Source organism: Erigeron canadensis, chromosome 7 (assembly GCF_010389155.1).
Source record: "Erigeron canadensis isolate Cc75 chromosome 7, C_canadensis_v1, whole genome shotgun sequence".
NCBI classification, from domain to species: Eukaryota; Viridiplantae; Streptophyta; class Magnoliopsida; order Asterales; family Asteraceae; genus Erigeron; species Erigeron canadensis.
The window spans coordinates 28,067,662-28,087,257 of record NC_057767.1 but is presented as its reverse complement, the minus strand read 5'-3'; the positions used below and the strand labels follow the sequence as shown (position 1 = coordinate 28,087,257).

At 33.8% G+C, this 19,596-nt stretch overlaps 2 protein-coding genes across 4 annotated transcripts; both read right to left on the bottom strand.

Annotated features, from left to right (window-relative positions):
- Nucleotides 1-6,414: 6,414 nt before the first annotated feature.
- LOC122608576 lies at nucleotides 6,415-8,892 on the bottom strand. Its single transcript, XM_043781671.1, has 2 exons — nucleotides 7,117-8,892; nucleotides 6,415-6,728 (listed from the first exon to the last, which is right to left on the bottom strand). The coding sequence occupies exon 1, from the start codon at nucleotides 8,745-8,747 to the stop codon at nucleotides 7,167-7,169; it is 1,581 nt and encodes a 526-aa protein (XP_043637606.1). The 5' UTR covers nucleotides 8,748-8,892; the 3' UTR covers nucleotides 6,415-6,728; nucleotides 7,117-7,166.
- Nucleotides 8,893-13,716: 4,824 nt separating this feature from the next.
- Nucleotides 13,717-19,323, bottom strand: LOC122607488 (F-box protein At3g58530-like). Of its 3 annotated transcripts, none has more exons than XM_043780465.1 (13): nucleotides 19,117-19,313; nucleotides 18,941-19,000; nucleotides 17,835-17,918; nucleotides 17,616-17,746; nucleotides 15,941-16,028; nucleotides 15,609-15,679; nucleotides 15,355-15,441; nucleotides 15,200-15,272; nucleotides 15,050-15,117; nucleotides 14,898-14,966; nucleotides 14,343-14,448; nucleotides 14,012-14,118; nucleotides 13,717-13,903 (listed from the first exon to the last, which is right to left on the bottom strand). In XM_043780465.1, the coding sequence occupies exons 1-12, from the start codon at nucleotides 19,273-19,275 to the stop codon at nucleotides 14,053-14,055; spliced, it is 1,062 nt and encodes a 353-aa protein (XP_043636400.1). In that variant the 5' UTR covers nucleotides 19,276-19,313; the 3' UTR covers nucleotides 13,717-13,903; nucleotides 14,012-14,052. The 3 variants fall into 3 exon arrangements, with proteins under 3 accessions (XP_043636400.1, XP_043636401.1, XP_043636402.1); XM_043780466.1 differs by having other exon boundaries at nucleotides 15,941-16,016; nucleotides 19,117-19,311; XM_043780467.1 differs by lacking the exons at nucleotides 13,717-13,903; nucleotides 14,012-14,118; nucleotides 14,343-14,448 and adding an exon at nucleotides 14,455-14,775 and having other exon boundaries at nucleotides 19,117-19,323.
- Nucleotides 19,324-19,596: the final 273 nt, after the last annotated feature.

Sequence of the window (19,596 nt, the reverse complement as noted above, 5' to 3'; positions counted from 1 at the left end):
ATGCTTCATTTCGTGACCACTCAACTTTCTGATCATCTGATCCAAAGTCTACGTGTTGAATCTGGGATTTTGCTGGATTGAAGTAACAAACCTTCCCACTTAGCCGGAAGAGAATCCAACAACTTGTCGATTATTTCCTGTGGATTAGGTTTATAACAAAAATATGCCAACTCAACTAACAAGTGCATGTAACGAATCAGTGTCTTACCAAGAGCTTCTTCCTTGAAACTTGTGAAAACATAGTACTCTTTGTTCAGCAAGTCTTTCATTCTCTTCTTGAGATCTTCATCACCTTCACAATGCTCCTTGAGTGCATCCCAAAAGCCCTTTGCGCTGCTCAAACAAGTAAGAATTCCCCTTGAAGGGCCATTCTTATTGATCCTAAAGCCTTGCTTTCAGCTTCGTAGTCCTTCTTCTGATCAACTGACATTTGCTCAAAAGTAACTGCTTTTCCACCACTTGAACCAGCCATGTATGATACAGATCCACATTCTGACATCCATAAGCCGACAATGCAATTTGAATCCGCACTTCCAATAGAAATATCCATCTAGGCATATCATCTTGGGTGGTGAATTTACCTTTCGGTTTCATGATCTATCAAGATCAACTAATTCATCAAGGCTTGATAGTTTACGGGTAATTGAGACGTCATTTTTCACGAGCTGGTTAAATAATACGAACTGTTTAAAAATAAACAAGGTTGCAAAATTAAAATGAGGTCGCGATTAAGAACTCGAGGTCGTAAAGAGCTCACGAGATTGTAAACGAGAAACGAGATCACAATTGAACTAGTGTGATCGTAATTAATTAATGAGGTCGTAATTCGAGCCGGATGAGGTAATACGAGCTGGCGATGTCGCAAATGATGTTGTAATCTTCGATCTTCTTTATTTCGAATCCTAATAGCCAAAACTCTTTCGAAAGTTCTATAAAAACACACAGAGGTGACCCTTAAGGTTTTCAATCGTAAACTCGTGAAAGAATGACATATAAACGACCCTAAACCAACGTTGTCTATCACCAACAAATTATAACCTTTCGATAGAAAACCAAGAGTCTCTGATACGAGTTGTAAGTTCATGTGAGGATCGAAATCATGAGATCTACACGTCTTTTACATGTGCGGAATCCATGTGAATACGTTGATAATGAGGCAGCAAAATATATACACGATACAACAAGAATTAAGATGATGACGAAAGTAATTCTCTATTATTACTAGTCGTTACAAGGATAAAATCCATATGACTACATCACTATGTTTATGGATTACTAACATAGTGACATCCTAATTAAGAATTACATGATAGTGGCGGAACAACAAGGCATAGATCTCTACCTTGTATGCCTTGGATGATATTATAGCTATTGTTAGGCTAATTCTGCCTAACCTCGTCAAACTCAAACCTAAGACAATTATATGTATTTATAATGACATGACACAGACCCTAATCTACACGGGCTGGGCTCTTTATCACGTTATGGGCTTCATGTACTTACGACTTTGCATTTACACATCCCGGTCGTATTTTGCATATTGATTACGACCTCTCAACTGTTTGAGGTCATATTTCAGGCATTACATAATTCATATAGCAACGACTATAAATTGTACACCAAAATGTGCACTTACAGCAATACACCACCAAATGTGCTTTACATTGTTGTAGAACACAACACTGTAAAACACGTTTGATGGTGCATTGCACTATTGATTGTCATCATCACCACCGCAATCATTGCCGACACTATTAGTTGTCAACGCTATTCCATTGGGTCCAAGTAATTTGTTGTGACGTCGGTCTATTAGCAAGCCAAGGGTAACTAGTTCCTTTTAATTCTTTGAAAGCGAATCGGATAGATGGTTGCTTGTAAGAGAAGATTCAATCGTTTTACCCAAAGGTATACGAGCATGACAATTTGATCAATTTTGCGTCTTGAGTAATCTGAACATGCACTTAAATTAAAATCAAGAGTTTGGATTTAAAGATGATCAATGAATTTTGACCCTTGATTTTAAACCAAAAATTGAGATTTCAATAATATTACTAGTTAAGTTGGAGGACATAAGATGATCTTAATCTGGTGAAAAGACCCATAATAAAATTTTCGATATTCCATTGCATGTAGTATTCCAATAATTCCTGTAAACGGGATGTTACGTATCTAATATCAGATGCAATCTTGTGCGCAAATATTAGTGAATCCAAGCAACTATTAAAAATTGTTGAATTGTAATAATCGCATCTAGAAAAAATTTAAGTGCAAATATTGAGCTACTCAGCTACCTGTACTTAGCATGTACATATGTAAGACCTTTATATTGTAAAATGAGTTAACCTCACCATTCACATCTAGAAATTTAAACGATGCATGTGAGCATGTCTATAGCACTTAATTATTAATAAGTCATAAGGGGAGAAGAATATATATATATATATATATATATATAGGGTAAAGTTATTTTGAGAACCCTTTTTATTGCGAGAACCTTTGAGAACTTTTAAAATCAAGCCCAATCGATGATTGTTCTTTACATGAAAATTAGTTTTTGATTGTTTTCTGAATAACTTATGTGTAATTATGAAGTTTATAATTGTGTGGAGCATGGATTATCATCCGTTATACAATTATGTGGAGATTTGGATTCTTGATCACATGTGCACGAATATTGCTATGATCACATGTATGCAAGTCGATCACATGTAATCATAGCAATATTCGTGCACATGTAATCGAGAATCCAAATCCCCACATAATTGTATAACGGATGATAATTCATGCCTCCACACAGTTATAAACTTCAAAATTACACATAAGTTATTTAGAAAACAATCAAAAAATAATTTTCATGTAAAGAATAATCATCGGTTGGGTTTGATTTAAAAAGTTCTTAAAGGTTCTCGCAATAAAAAAGGTTCTCAAAATAACTTTTCACTATATATATATACCTATATAGGGGTGAGATATTTTGAGACCTTGCTTATTTTAGGACCAACTAGGACCATTGATTTTTGTACACCATCATCATCTACTACGATATACAAGACTTTTTTGTAAAAACACTAAGACTTTCCGGCGACGGGCCCACCAGAAAATCATGTGTAAGTTAAGTTAATTTACACATGTGTGTGTAAGTTAACTTACACATGATTTTTCTATGGGCCCATCGCTAGAAAATCTTAGTGTTTTTACAAAAAAGTCTTGTATATCGTAGTAAATGATGATGGTGGTGTGTAAGTTACGAAAATCAATGGTCCTTTTTTGGACCTTTTTTAGTTGGTTTCAAATTATCTTTCCCCTATATATATATATATATATCTCCTTTTTTCCCCATCTCTCAAATTACTCAATCAAATTACTCCATCTTATTTCAACCCCCAACCATTTTTTCAACTTTTTTTAATGGTAATCATCACTTCTAACTTTCTTCAAATTTTCATAATTTATCCTTAACATTATAATTTTACATAATTAATCATTTTTTTAATTTATATGTTTATTAATAACAAAACACATTTCGTAATATTAAAAAAAACACATTACATAATAAAAATAAAAAATTACATAATTAAAAAAAAAAGTTTAGACTATGCCAAAAAAAGGTTGAAAAAAAGAAAAAAAAACAGTTAAAAATTAAAAAAAAAAAAAAGTCTTAAGCAATTTCATTTTGTTAAAAAGAAGAAGTTTGACCTAGTTTGGGCCAGCAATTTCACCTTTTTTGAACTAAAATCGTAGCTAAAAAAAAATAATTATAAAGAAAAAAAAAAGTTTGGCCCAGTTTACATTTTTGGTCCCTGACGTGTGTAAACTTACACTGTTGGCCTGCAAGTCTGCAACGGTCAGAAACACCTTCGGTCATTCTTCCCCCATCTGCCTCCCAACCCTTCGCGATATCAGAGCTCGCTGGCCTCCAGCCCTCCTCCATCTCGCCGCAGTGGCGGCTGAACCACATTCCATCGCGAGCTCCCTCCCATCTCCCTCACTCACTCCCTCCCCCAGTCCCCCATAAGCCAGACTCCATGTGATCAATAGCATGCAAAATCCATGTGACGGACATGTGAAATAAAGTAAATGTACACTATATATCATGTGTATACATATACTTAGGCACATAACACATATATTTCCATCTTCATATCATCAGCTTACATTCATTGTACTAAAATATGAACACTATCAAAGAGTTTAACACATAAGTCCCAACGTCCATATGCCATTGGTTTTCTTCTACAAAAACTACAAAAGTTGGAGCTTTTTGTATGAATAGGACAAAATTTCAACCTTATGGTGTTTTTAGGAATTTGGTTTAAGATTTTTGCAAAACTAGGAAAACCGGTGTTTTCAACACCGGGCTTGTCCAAATCATCAAAGTTCGGCCTCTTCAACACCGGCCTTACATTACATGGAATTAAGTCCGGTCTTTGAGACACCGGTCTTTAACTTTTTTTCTTTCATATCACCAAGTCCGGTAACCTCATCACCGCTCTTCAATTTATTTTTGTTTGCTTTTTGTGTTAGCTTTTTGTGTTATATTAGAAGTACTGTACAAGTAACGTCTAAGCTGTTTTTCTAATTATAATTAGATCTCATTTCCATGTTCATTTCTACATGTTAGTTTGTAAAACTTCAGTTTCCATTTTTGTGAAATATGTACATTAGAATATTATTGTGAAAGTGGTTTTAAGTTTGTTTATGATCCATTAATCATTGTGTAAAGTTTCGTTACAGTTTGTTTTTTCTCAAGAAGAACGTTTGCGAGTGTTTTTTGTGATTTTCGATCACGTTTACGGGTTGATCCTAGGATAGTCAAGCATGTTTCTTTAGTGAGAGATATAGATTGTGGTCTAGATAAATTGGGTGTGAAAACCGATTCGTTGTAGATCAAAAAAGTCACAAGTAACAAGCGATCAAGATTACCACTTTGATACGCGGTTAATGTATCTCGTGGCTCTACTACTTCTTAACACAACTAGACTAAGCCCCAATCTAAGTATCTATACTTACTCGAACAACCTTGAACCCTTCACAATCAACCGATAAACTAGATCGTAAATCACAAAAAACATTAACCATGTATCAAAGTGGTTACTTTGATGGCTTGTAACTTGTAACCGCTATGTTCTACAATGAATTGGTTTTCACCCCCAACTTATCTAGACCACAATCTAGATATCTAACTAAAGAAACAGGCTCGACTCCCCTTCGATAAACCAATAAACGACATCGCAGTTCACAAAAAAACACTCGTTTTTCATGTGAACAAACAAACACTGCAACGAAACTTCACGAAAGTTTACACAATGCTAGATGGATCATAAGCAAATTAAACGTGTAACAACTTCCAGATCGAACAAAGTTTTAACGTACAACTACACATAAATTGAAACCAAAGTGTTACGAACAAACTTGTAGTAGAAATGAACTTCGAATAGGTAATTAGCAACTTGACGTTAGTCACACACTACTTCTAATTAATACAACAACAACAAAAAAAAAGCCAAAAAAAATTAAAAATTCAAGACCGGTGATCAAGTTACCGGACTTTGATAAGGTTTGAATGAAGAAAGTTGAATTAATTCCACGTAATGTAAGGTTGGTGTTGAGGAGTCCGGACTTTGGTTATTCGAGCAAGGCCGGTGTTTTCAACACCGGCTTTCCTAGTTTTGCAAAATATTTGGCCTAAGTTCCTAGAAACACCAAAGATGTTAAAAATTATCCCATCCGTACAAAAAAATCCAAAAGTTGTGATATCAACATCTTAATAAAAATCACTATCAAAGAGGTTAACACAATACTACCCATTTGCTGGCAGATACCTTAATGCGCCTTTTTCACCTCACATCATTGCAACGATGAAGGAGTCGAGCTCTTGGAAGCTTCTATCGACATCCCACTCCATGACTTGATTCTCAAGAGAGACGTGGACGAAACAATATTAAACAAACTCATTCCAAATGGGCTAGGTTCTGCGGATAATGTAACTAGTCCTAATATGCTAGAGGTCCAACTGAACCATTTCCCATGCGGTGGGGCTGCAGTGGCTGTTTCCCTCTCACACAAGGTCGGTGATGGTTTCACGATGGCCAACTTTGTCAACCATTGGGCAACTATTACTCGTGGTGGATCGCCAATAAAGCCTAGTTTCATTTCATCCAACATAAAAGATACTTCTAATCTTCCGAATTTCTTTGGGAATAATGGAAATATATATACAAAAGGTAAGTTTGTAGAAAGACTATTTATGTGTCTTAACTCAAAATTGAGTGAGCTCCAAAAAAAAAAAAAAAAGAAACGGATCATGACAACTTTGATTTGAAGATAGTTGAACATTCTACAATTAAACTTAGAACAAAAACTTAATTCACAATTTATCAACTAATAATATATATGTAGTATTTAGCTCTATTATCAAACGAATTATTCTATCTGAACAAATAATGAAAAGGGCTGAACCCTGGATTAAGATATGCTAAACTAGACTCTAACATCACTTTGTTATGATGAGCTCCAGGCCTATTGTGTCGCTACATGCAATCGCGTCTTCATGTTGAAATAGGATGGCATCTGTACATAGATTTGATCATTTGAAGTATATCCAGTACTCGCTTTGACCATAACTCTTGAAGAGTAGTTATCTATAACTCTATCTGCTTGAATCAGTGAGCATAGAAAATTTTTCTCCACTCTTCATTTGTATTCTATGATTGACGATAGTTCAGATCCTATTTCAATTCATATTAACATACTGTTAGCTTTTGGAATAATTAGTGCTAGTTTTGTATTTCCTTTTTGTATTGTCCTTGTATTTAATTAAGTGTGATTGGAGGGTTGTTTTGATAATTAATTAAGGGCTTGTATTGAAATTAGCTAGGGTGCTAAGTGTAATTGCTAGGTGTATATAAACCCTCCACCACTCCACAATTTGTAACCTTTTGCACATTATTAATAATAGTTCTAATACCTACATTCCCTCAAATACCTACTTTCCTTTATTTCATCTAAAGGTTCACTACACAATTTGTATACATTACACATACATTACATTTTTAATACATTGCTGATCAATGCTAAATAACACAATTGAAAAATGTGATTATATGAATGTTGTACCTCAGTTGGGAGCGCTTGAGGTAACAGGAGCAAGCTAGCTGGTCCTATGGCTAATTCTCCAGCCCATTTGGTACTGCAGCCTGAACTACAGAGCTCTGACCAGGCCCAAATGATTCGTTTACGTGGTTGTTGCTTTGTAGCATGTCTGAATGTATTGGAGATGGGTTATTTTCCATATCAGAAACACGTTGTTCGTCTGTCATACCTTGATCTATGTTAGATTGATTAGTTGAGCTAATTTCTCCACCTTCTCTAACAATTTCTACATCTGCTTCAGATTGGTTTGATGAGTTTAGCCCACTTTCTTTAGCTTTTTCTATGTCCAGCTCATCTAACGTAGGCGCGGATCCTTCGTCTGAAAGCTCAACCTGCAAATCAGAAATACCAGAACTACTTGGAACATGGCCTAATCGCTTATTTGTCCCATAGAAGAAAACAATATCAGCTTTGCGCTCTTCTGACATTGTTGAATCAGAATTTCTTTGTAAATCACTTTCTATAGCGTTAGAAGCATGTAGAGGCACATCATATTCATCTGTTCTTTTTTCGGTTTCATCATGTTCTTTTGGATGATTACTGCGACTTTTATCATCTGAAATCGGACTATCTTGATTAGTATGCTTGTATTCACCTAAACTGAAGCTTTGGTGCCTACAATATATCTGTTCTTTCTGGTGACCAACCGTGAACTCTTCATGAAAATTATCTCCACTAAGATCCGGCTTTTCTTCATGAGGATCATACGGAATGTCAAATGGATTCTGAATCACTAGGAAAGAAGATGGAGCTGAACCGGGAGATTTCTTACTACACGAATTATCTTCAAGAAACGGGTTTACTCTGGTGGTTTTTATGGCAGAAACTTGAACATTATTATTGCCCATTTCCCCTGCTTCCTGAAATCCTAAATCTTTTCTCGATTTTCTTCTCTCCATTAGACTCTCTAGCCTCTTGTTTGTTTCAGATTCGGAAACCCCAAGATCCATCACATTCTTTTGATCATTTTCTGTCCATCTTACAGCCTTATCGTGCCGCTCGTTATCTTCATCAGATTTATCCAAACCTTCTCTTTTCAATACATCCTTACGATTTCCATCAGTATTAACATAAACGTTAGGTCTCAAATAATGGGAATGATCATTTGAAGAAGAAAAATCGCCTCTGCCAAAAAAAGAGTTAACATCCACCTCTGCTATCTCTTTTGGCTTTCCCTCAAACAAAAGATCATTTAAAGTCTTTGAGAAAAAATCATCCTTTTCCTCAACATTCGTTGTGGTATCATTATCACTTCTCTTTATTGTGTTTCTTCGAATAAGCTGACTACGATCACCATAAGCAGATTTGAAACTCCTACGAGACTTGGCAAACTTTCTTCTCCTATCATCTTCTTCTACCCGTTTAATCTTTTGTCGATCAATATCCAATAAAACTTTATGAACAAGAAATGAAAATCCAGCTAGAAGGAAACCATAGATTAAAATTGTTAAAACTCTAGGAAAGAACAGATATGAAACCAAGAAAAAGAAAAATGTGCTTATTGGAATTGGGTATTTTATACAACAAATTACACAAGTCTTGAACCAAATTTTCACAATCTTACACAAAAGATTTTGATCATGACTTGCATCCATGCTTATCTTTATAATCCTTGTATAAATAGACTATATAGTTATTATAGATATCTTCTCTTCATTTTCGTCGTGACTACTCCCTAATCGTAGCATAACGAGAAGAAGAAAAGATATCACATTAATTCAATCAACAAAACTGAGAAAAGGTAACAAGAAATAAGCAAAAAAAAAAAACATATAAGAAATCAAAAGGGATCAATGTATTGGATGTCTGTTTTTAATGATATGAGAGAAAACCAAGGAGATTTTTGTGTGCATGTTTTGTTTTACCAGATTTACACATGGATCATGAAAGATTGTATGATTGAAAAATGTCAAATCTTTTTTGGGGTTGCTAATTTAAGAAAGATTTGTTTGGCTTTGTCATGTTTTTATCCTCAAAATCAGGCCTTTATTCCAATCCACTCTATTAACACACATTATATATATAACAATCATAAAGTGAACTACTACATTGGCGGCTCCAACTGGCTCATTTGGCTTCTAACTGGCTTAGTTAGGTAGGTTGAAATGACATTTTTGTCCCTTTATCTCCCAACTGACTTTCTCCAATCTGTGATCCTTTCTCTGGCTCTCTCCAACTCAATCATCTTCTTTTTCTTCATCACCTACACCCCAATTCTTCATCAGCCACCTCCTCAAATACCACTACTGCTGACAACCACTTACTCCGCCGGCTGTCATCATAAAAAACAACGGTGACCAGAAAAAACCGTAATCGCTTCACAATCGCCATCAAACACTCAAATACCACTGCTGCTGACAACCACTAACTCCGTCGGCCGTCATCGGAGAAAACAACGGTGACCGGAAAAAACCATACTTCACAATCGCCATCAAACACTCAAATACCACTGCTACTGACAACCACTAACTCCGCCGGCCTTCATCGGAAAAAACAACTGTGACCGAAAAAAACCGTAATTGCTTCACAATCGCCATCAAACAAGCAACAAATAAGATGTATAAAATAAAGATGAAGCAGAAGGTGGTGGTGGTGTGTCAACGGTCGTGTTTGGTTGTCGGAAAATGCGAGGCGAACGGGAAAAAAAAAAGAAAAGGAAAAGAAAAAGAAAAAGAAGAAAGAAGATCAAAAGTGGGAGATCTAATATTCGAAGATGATTTTCGTCTCCCTGATTTCAAATTCAAAGAAATATAGATGGAAAAAAGTGCAAATGGTTTTTTTGTGGGGGGGATCTTTACTGATAAAAAAGATGTATGATATGGTGGTAGGTAGCAGATATTAAAAATATAGAAGTGGAAGTGAGGGTATAGTGGTATACAATACGTATTTGGTTAACACTTTGATAGTTTTACATGTTTCTCAATTCTCATATAAACAGGTGGCATATAAATGGATAGGTGGATAGTATGTTGTCATTTCCAATAATTTCTGGTAATGTTATTAGAATTCAAAGTCACAAGTACCTACAACTTTACATGGATACATTTTTTTTTAATAAAATCTTTCACTACTTTATACTTTCTGAATTTGACATAAAATAAAAAAAAAAGTTACATATAAAGTCTAAACAACTTTCAAACAATTAAACTTCATATTAAAGTAAAACAAAATAAATAAATTAGATAATGTAATAATATTGATGTTAATATAAAAAACATAAGTCAATGCCATATAATGCGTTATGTATATGGATTGTTATAGCGTGTAAAAGTTTTACGAGAAACACGCAAAAGTTAGACTCTGGGCAACGCCGGGGGAATTCAACTAGTTTTTGCACAATTGAGGAAGAATATATCTACATAAACACTATAAGTAGATTATTAGTAAAGAAATTACAAAAATGGGAGTACTATTGATAACAAAAGTCACATTTGCAAAGAAAACATAAGCATGAATAAAATTATTACAATACACTCCTATAGATACTATTACGAAAACTGGGTCTAAACAAATGATCAAAAGTTCGGAGAGGGGGCAAAGACACCTATGAGGCCCTCTTCGATTCCATCACCAGGTTTACACTCATAGACGCAAACACATGCACTGGCGGATTTAGCATGCTCGCAAACACCATAACCACCTTTAAATTTTTGTGAACATTGACTATCACACTGAGAAAGATTACAACCTTGATTATCCAATACATATACGCAGCTGGTATCGGCATCAACCATAGATACAGCAACTACATATGAAGAAAAAAAATTAAACACAATCATATACGATATATGTTATTAAAAAAAAAAAGAACGCAAGTTATATCAAATATCACAGATAATAAAAAACTGTAATTAAGGCCACTTTTTTATAGGATTATTCACTGGTATATTAGCCTTAATAACATACTATGTTATTAAACCAAAAAATGTGTTTCATGATGTGTCAAAATATCAAATGTCATTATTTGAACGACGAACATGACATTATGAAGTTTTCTAAATCCTAACCAAGTCTAATATAAAATAACAATTTTTTTATATGTCATGTCTTATCAAATGCGTCTCACTAATTATATTATCAGTTTCTTTTTAACTTACACAACAGCAAATTTGTCATTTTTACGCAATTTTTCTACATACTCACTAAAAATGCGTAAAGTTTTGTTAAGTTTTTCGCACTTAGAAATATGTACAAATAGTCTACATTAAAAAGTGCAAAAAAAGTTACAAGTTTCATAATTAAAAGTGAGAAGAAAAATGTTTACACACTAATAAGTGTGTACAATATTAGATTTATACACGCTTATAAATGTATAAATCATTTTTTTTGTGGGTGATTTTCACACACTGAAATGGTAATGATCATTACAATTTCTTACAATTTAAGTATGATTTCAAAAAACATATGGTACAATTATAATTTATATCCAATTTATTTTTGTAATCATAATTATGTTTCGTTATTATTATTTATTTGTATGAGTTCATTAAAAACAGTTAGACATATATAATAAACGAAATAATATGTAGAATTACCATCTATCTGGTCAACACTTTTACGTTTTTGTTTTACGTAAATACATTTTTGTCCGACTGTTGGTCACTTTTATAAAAAAAAACAATCATAGTATGTTCACAGTCGTATGGTTCTTTAATTTTATTGTCACTTTTTATAAATATGTAAGTAGTGTTGTTTTTTATGTTTATCTTCTTGTATGTCATAACCTTTATATCTTTAATATACCCGGGTATCACCCGGGTTTATAAGCTAGTATCACTGGATAATAAAAAATTGTAATTAAGGCCACTTTTTTATAGGATTATTCACTGGTATATTAGCCTTAATAACATACTATGTTACTAAACCAAAAAATGTGTTTCATGATGTGTCAAAATATCAAATGTCATTATTTGAATGACGAACATGACATAAATTAAATGATATGATTTAAAGATTAGTATATGAATATTGATATCTTCGTATTTTCTAACTACATAGATTTTATTTTTTGGGAGACCGTTTGTTAAAAATGTGTCATTAGTAACAAACCACCATACCCAATCTTGTTTTTCATAAGGTATAGGGGAGATAACACGTAAATAATTGTCTTGCTCTTACTTTTAACTTTTGTCTCTAAAGCTAAAGAATTTTCCATTTAATCCAACCTTATTGTTAATTATATATGTGTCATTAAAACACAATTTATATATCTTTTACTCACACAATTCAGAGAACTAAAAACTTAAATTTAAAGGAATGTGTAAAAACGATATTACATACAGCTGCATACCAACGAGATGTATACCAACACATTTATGTGTAGATAAAACATATGCAATCTTAGAAATGTCACTTTTTTTACACATTCCTTGAGAAATGTCACTACAATTCAACAATCATATTTTGATTACAGATCGATATTGATTAAATAGTGCTACCAAAAATCCATGAAAGTGTTAGTACTATAAAGGTGAGTAACATCCTTAAAACACCTCTTAGTTATACATAACACTAAGTATAATTTCGTTGCATATTATATAACTATATAAACATGTATTATTGATTTATTGTATTTAGCTAAACAATGTTATGAGAAACAAAAATACAAATTTAGTGACATTTTTTCAAGTGTGCTCACTAAATGAGATAATGATTTAAAAAATAAAAAACATATGAGCAAACCTGCGACAGCAATGATGAGGAGCAACAAGCAAAAGTTAGACGTGGCCATCTTTATGCACAATCGTTTTTAACTAGGAATTACAAAGTGTTGGTCATTAAGTTGGTCATGGTCGTTTAAATAGATTGATGAAATGCATATTAATTTTCATTTCCGTTTACATTTAGATGAAGATAACCGATGCTTAAGTAAAGGTAATTAATGTAAAAGAGAAATGTTTAAATGTGATTGAAACAAGCTTTTTTAAATGGGAAATGCTAAATGTAAGGTTGTATTTAACGTGCATAAAAAACTTACACTTTTATATTAAAAACTCACTTCTGAATTTTATAGTAAATATACAAATAATTTATGCACCTTAAATACAGCTCTAGCAAACCCCTTTTTAAATAATGATTTATTGACTTGATGATGGTTTCCTATGTTGAAACTCAATACAACTAGACTTAATCCCATCATAAACAGGATACAAAAACAAAGTGAGATGATGACAATCTAACCTCAATCTTAATGTAAAAAAACTAATCCTGAAGGACCTCTGGCTAAGTTTAGACTGAACGTTGAGCCTTATTATATTTTCATGTTGGAAAATTATTTAGCCATTTTTTCCTGGTTATTTACTAGCTAGATAAATTTCCAGTGGAACTTTTCGTAGCAAAAAAGTTAAATAAGTGTAGACAACCATATGTGCTAGTAATACATTTACATTCTCTAAAAAAATACTCGCACATTTTTCAAATGTAGGTAATGCATTTAGTGGTTATACTCTACCCCGATATGGAGATTGGATATGGGATCGTTGCGCAAGGTCTCTAAACTTTTAAGGCTTAATAGTCTTTTTAGTTGTCTGCACATGTAAGGTCTAGTTCAAAACATCTGCAAGATAAGGATATAAAAGTCTCATATACAAATACAATAGTTATACAAATTACCATTAGATACCAGCTCAAGTACTACAACCAGATTATGCAACTTTTGGAATACAACAAACTGGACTACTGAAGCTTGTCTCAAGGGTTCAAAATGTATGAAGGGTGAAAAATCATGCAGTTCATGTAATGGTTCAAGAACCTGTAAAGAAAAATTATTTGAACTCACTCGGGAGCTAAAAACAGACGAAATGTAATGTTCATCAATCATCTAGCAAACCTTTAGGAAGCATTAACAACAGAACCTTACCTTTTGTCTTTTCAGAATATATAATTTGAGGGGACCATAAATTAACTGTGAACCTTGAAGCACCGCACATATGGGAATAGTTGAACAAGTTCTTCATGGCTACGTTTCTACAATGGGATGAATATCAATCATTAAGTGGTTTTCAAGATTTATAAGAATCATTGAAAAAAAAAAAAAAAAACTGCATACTCGTATTACCCTTTCTGTTTTAAATAAACATTGACGTGGGTCTACAAAATTCCTTTACTATGGTTTGATTTATAAACATCATAGCTGTTACAAAGGGTTAGAAAATCTACTTAAACTATGTGTTAAGTAAATTTTCACTTGCCTTAATGCCAATACATCCATTCACGTCAAGTGTTGTAATTGAGTTTGAGCAGTGTTCCGAGAGCGCCACTAAGCACTTGTCAGTAACCCCAACAATTCCAAACAAGCTGCAGAATTCATAACTATCAATAACAGAAACTATGATAAAGATCATAGTGATATCCTCGATATCGTAGACAATTAGCGAAAAAAGATCTAAGAGATCAAAAGATGGTACCTAGAGGTGGCAGTTTTGACCAATCTACATAGGAATGAATGCATTCTATAAAAAGATTTTATTTGTATCGTCATAGTATAGTTTTGTTAATCAGAACTCCTTTATGCAATTAATATATTTTCTTTAACTGAATAAAAGAGTGTTTGCGTGTCAAGCCAACATGGCTCATTTCAACCTGTCGTGAAAGTGACAAGCATCAACCTCGAGCTGTTTTGACCTGTTACACAAGCCACCAGACCCATTCATATTGCCACCTCTAATAGTATTATAGTGCCCCCTAAATAGAAAAAATTAAAACCTTTCCTACAACAGGTATGGGTAGTGAGTGTATCTATTTACCTAAGATATTCAAGAGACGTGCAACCTTTGGCTATGGCTATGACACCCACATCAGTAACACGTACACACCTTCAAAAAAAATTGTTATTAACATTAGAGTAATAAAAGATTTTAAAAACCTTAATGTTTCAATTATGGAAACTATAGATTACCATGTCAAATTGAGGGTATGGATATCTTTACATTTGGCGATAGAGAACAGCCCTTCATCAGATAAATTCTGTCATTATAAAGAGAATGCATATATAAATTTCCCAAAAAAATAATAAATCAAGCTCATTAGAAAAATCAAGCATATATACCTGGGCACCACAAAGATCTAAAAATCTGAGATGGGATAAAAGCGATAATTTCTTATAAGCACCATCTGTAAAGCTAAACAAAATAAACAAACTCTTCTTTAATCATGTTGTCCCAATTAGGTCTACCTTTAATCTTTGATTAACACAATAGGTACCTTGATAGTGCGTAAAGATTCAGACTTTTAAGACCAGAGCATTTGACTATTATATGTTGCAAGCCACCATCTGTTATCTTGATGCACCTGTATAAACAAGTATCCACAAGTTAAAATATGACAAACTCAAAACGCATATATTTGCTTTAGCTTAATCTACTCGAATAGTTAGCAATTACAGCATAAAACATAACCAAAATCGACCCATTTGTAGATAAACGATCAAACCTCCCACCCAAATCATAATAACATACCGTGTGATATCCAAAAACTCTAGATGAGGATAATTCTCAGAAACCATTTGCAAACTTTTATCTGATATACCCTGTTTAGCCACATCAATGAAATGTATCATATAAAATATCAACCCAGATACATTCAAGCAGTATGAGAATTGAGAAGAGACAAGGCAGATATACAACAAGATGAAGATACCCAATCCTGCCAGGGGCGGTTAAAGTAGAACAAATATGCAAAGACAATATACTAAATTCTTAAGTCTCTTCAACGATGCAATATACATACCCAAACCAGAAAATACAAACCTACAGATATTAGCATAATTCAATAGTTACCAATAGTATACCTTACAGCCACTTAAGTTCAAATCAACAATATGCTTGCAGTTTTTCCCCAGATGTGATATGCCTGCATCTGTAACCCTGAAGCAAAGTCTAGTATGTATCATAAGGGATAGCTATAAAGTATGTGATATGAACCAGAAAGTTGACTTAAGTGTCGTTGTTGTTAATTAGTTTATTTAGCTTACTAATAATTACATTAAACACTTGTTGGCAAAGTTAGGATTTCTAGGAGGCCTTTTATATAAATAGGGCTTTAGGGCTGTATTATTATTAGGTGGAATATATTGGTAAATTGGTTACTAATTAAGAGAGCTGGTTACCTCTCAAAAGTAAGTTCTTGGAGAGTTGATCGATCTCTCGAATATAGATTATATCTTTTTATTAGTTATATATCGTTACGAGCAACTAGCTTGTATCAATTGGTATCAGAGCCATAGATCTTAGGAATCTGTGGTTTTGTCGATTGAAAAAAAAAAGAAAAAAAAAAAAAAGAAAGCTGTTCAGCGTGTTACTGTTCAACTTGGGTGGGGGGATTTTTTGGCAATGATGGAGGAATTCTGTGCAAAGATAAAGAAATTCAGTAGGAAATACGAGGAATATATGGAACGGAGTGCAAGGCAACACAAAGAGATCAAGACGTTATTAAGGGAGATAGTGGTTTCGAGGGCTGCGATGTGTCTGACTGGCCATCATCGGCTGGCATTGAAGGCATTGAAGATTCTTAATCAGAGAGTGGTTGTGAATCCAAAGTGGTTGTGCAGACAAGTGTTGTTAGTGAACAAGATTCCATTCAGCAAATAGAGAATCTGACTCTCGATGTTGTTAAGACAAGTGTAAAGGAACTCAAGGAAGAAGAGATGGTCAGTGAACAAGATTCCACCCAGCAAACCGATGGTGATCAGGACAAACTGCCACTACCACCATAACTCCACCAAAGACGGCCCCTATCTCAGAATTACCACCAACCGCTACCACCACAATCCCATAAATAAAAAAATAAAAAATAAAAAAAACCCTCCCTTCTCTTTGGTGTCTACCTTCAAAGGAGTCCCAGCACTACCACCAACTGCGCCATCCAAAGTAGTCCCACCACAAGCATCGCCAACTGCACCGCGTACGACCAAAACCACCCCAATACTTGCACATGCACCAAAGGCTATACCAGCATCTCCAATGATCGACAATCTGCTGTTAAGCGCCTTTGATTCATGTAGGGCAAGTGTTAACAATGATCGGCATGGCTTTTCACATCAGCAGAGGGTATTTCAAATAATGATATGCGATCTGGGAATCACCTGAAGCAATCTTTGAAGCCACAACTTGTTTTGGGGGCGGGAGTAATGATATGAACCAGAAAGTAAAAGGCTTAACTGTCATTTTTGTTAATTAGTTTATTTAGTTAATTATTAATTAGACTTAACACTTGTTGGCAAAGTTAGGGTTTCTAGGAAGTCTCTCATATAAATAGGGCTTTAGAGCTGTATTATTATTAGGTGGAATATATTGGTAATCTGGCTATTAATTAGGATAGTTGGTTTACCTCTCAACAGTAAGCTCTTAGAGAGTTGATTAATCTCTAGAATATCAATTATCTATCTTTTTGTTAGTTATATACGTTAGCAACTAGTTCATATCAGTATGACGAGAACAAACGAAATTGGGTGAAGGTTTAAGTACCTTACATTCCAGTAAATTGAGAAGATTTTCAAAGACGGACAGGCTTCGGTTATAGCCTCAATTCCCTTATCAGAAATTTTTTGGCAGCCATTTAAATTTAGATGCTCCAGATCTTTCAGGGAACCTGATAACTAATGTTTTCAAGTGCATCTTTATCAATCTTACTGCTATTGGGTAGCTACAAAACATAACAATTCCAATAGTACAGTAGTACTTTACCTTGTTTCTAAGAGTGTCTAGATGCTTATCCTCAATGCCTTGTGCAAACTCGAGAACTATCCTTTTCACATGATGATATCTTGTCTGCAGTTCATACAAGGTTACAGATTAAAAGAGGGACAAAAACACATTTAAAACTACTGCAGTTCGAGTATACTTCAACGAAAGGTTTGGAGTTTTTCTTATCAAGAAACAGGAAGTTTTATAGAATGCTCAGGTTGGGATATAAAGACATGTCAATTGACCTCAATTGGAAATTTTTTTATTTTACGTTACAGTACAGTGCAAATCTTAGTAACAATTTGGTTTTGTAATCTGAAAATGCTTACTTTTATGGGACATGATTTGTATACAAAAATATACACCCTAAAAGAATACAAGTGGTTTGAGGAGCGTGAGTAAAAGCGTCAAAGGACATGATTGTTGTTGTGTACAAATCACCTAATTTTTTTAAAACGGCATTCTACCCTACTCCCACTCATAAATTACACGCATGTCTGAAACCAGGACTCTCGAAAAACCCTATCAATCTACCCCCACACATGTGAGAAGTGGGACTCTCAGGTGGATCCTCCCAAGGTCAAAGACTTGTAATTAATGTACTAACCTTCTAGAATCTACTAAAGTATGTATCGGTTTACCAGAACTCCTCCTAACTTGTAAAACCCTTTTTTTTCGGAAAAAGCCTAAAACTTTCGCCAGGATATAAAGAAACATTTTCAAGTCAATATCCACCTGCCAAAAACTAGTGCCAACTATGCAATATATACTGATTTCACTAAGTTTGGGAAGCTCATTACATCAAAAAGGTATGTCATGAAAAAACTAAACATACAACAATAAAATACAAGCATTTATTTATACAAGCTTATATCTTTTAGGATTATTCGCATTTAAATTATATAATAATCATACCAGCAATAACATACAAGCGTTTACGAAGATATGGGCATATAATTACGTACGCCTACATAGGTTTCGGTATTAAATAAGTTGCTCATAACTTAATGAAACTTAGTGAGCATTTTAACGAGTTTATAAGCTATCGAAGTTCCGAAAAGTCGAAACAATAAGCTAATAAAAACACCCCCTTTAGACCTTCTTACAAGAGAAAGGGCAGCTATAAGTCTATCTCCAGCATTATTCATCTCACGCAAATCAACAGCCTGTTATCATAATTAATTTACACCAAAAAATCATTATATATATATATATGTATATATAAGAGCAAAAAAAAAAGTAAGGGTTTAATCTATAATTATAAAAAAAATTTAAAAAATACCAGCCAAAGTGAAGGAGTAGAAACAAGAGTACGATAAATAGAAGAAGAAACAAAAAGAAGAGATATAAGATCTCGCTGTGGAAGTCGATTTGTTATAATTTTCATCACTTTTGGTATTGTTTCTCGACTCCATTTTTCTTCTTCTTCGCTATCCCTCATTTTCTTTTTTACTTTTTTTTATTAGTTTTTTCTTTAAGTTCCAACCAAAGTATACAACCCATCACGAAATCGAAGGAACGAGAACTTCCCCCGAATCGACAAAAAGATTCCGAATGCGTCTGGTCAAAATACCCGCGCGATGCGGCGCTAAAATGATAAGGGTGATAAGTCATAGTCAAATTCTTTAGTCGTACGGGCTCTGTCCGGATTTAAAAATTCATCGAAAGTATATCGAATGACATCTCTAATAAAAGAGCATGAAATTTTAAGAACACCCATATGATTTTTTATAATTCATCGATGTACGGTTATTGAGATAAA

Excerpts from the sequence above, each read along its gene's own strand:
- LOC122607488 (XM_043780465.1), bottom strand. The coding sequence starts at position 19,275 with ATGAGGGATAGCGAAGAAGAAGAAAAATGGAGTCGAGAAACAATACCA. Across the intron at positions 15,442-15,608 it reads GAGTTTTTGGATATCACACG|GTGCATCAAGATAACAGATG; the intron begins GTATGTTATTAT and ends TTGTTTATACAG. Across the intron at positions 14,449-14,897 it reads ACGTCTCTTGAATATCTTAG|CTTGTTTGGAATTGTTGGGG; the intron begins GTAAATAGATAC and ends TGAATTCTGCAG.
- LOC122608576 (XM_043781671.1), bottom strand. The coding sequence starts at position 8,747 with ATGGATGCAAGTCATGATCAAAATCTTTTGTGTAAGATTGTGAAAATT.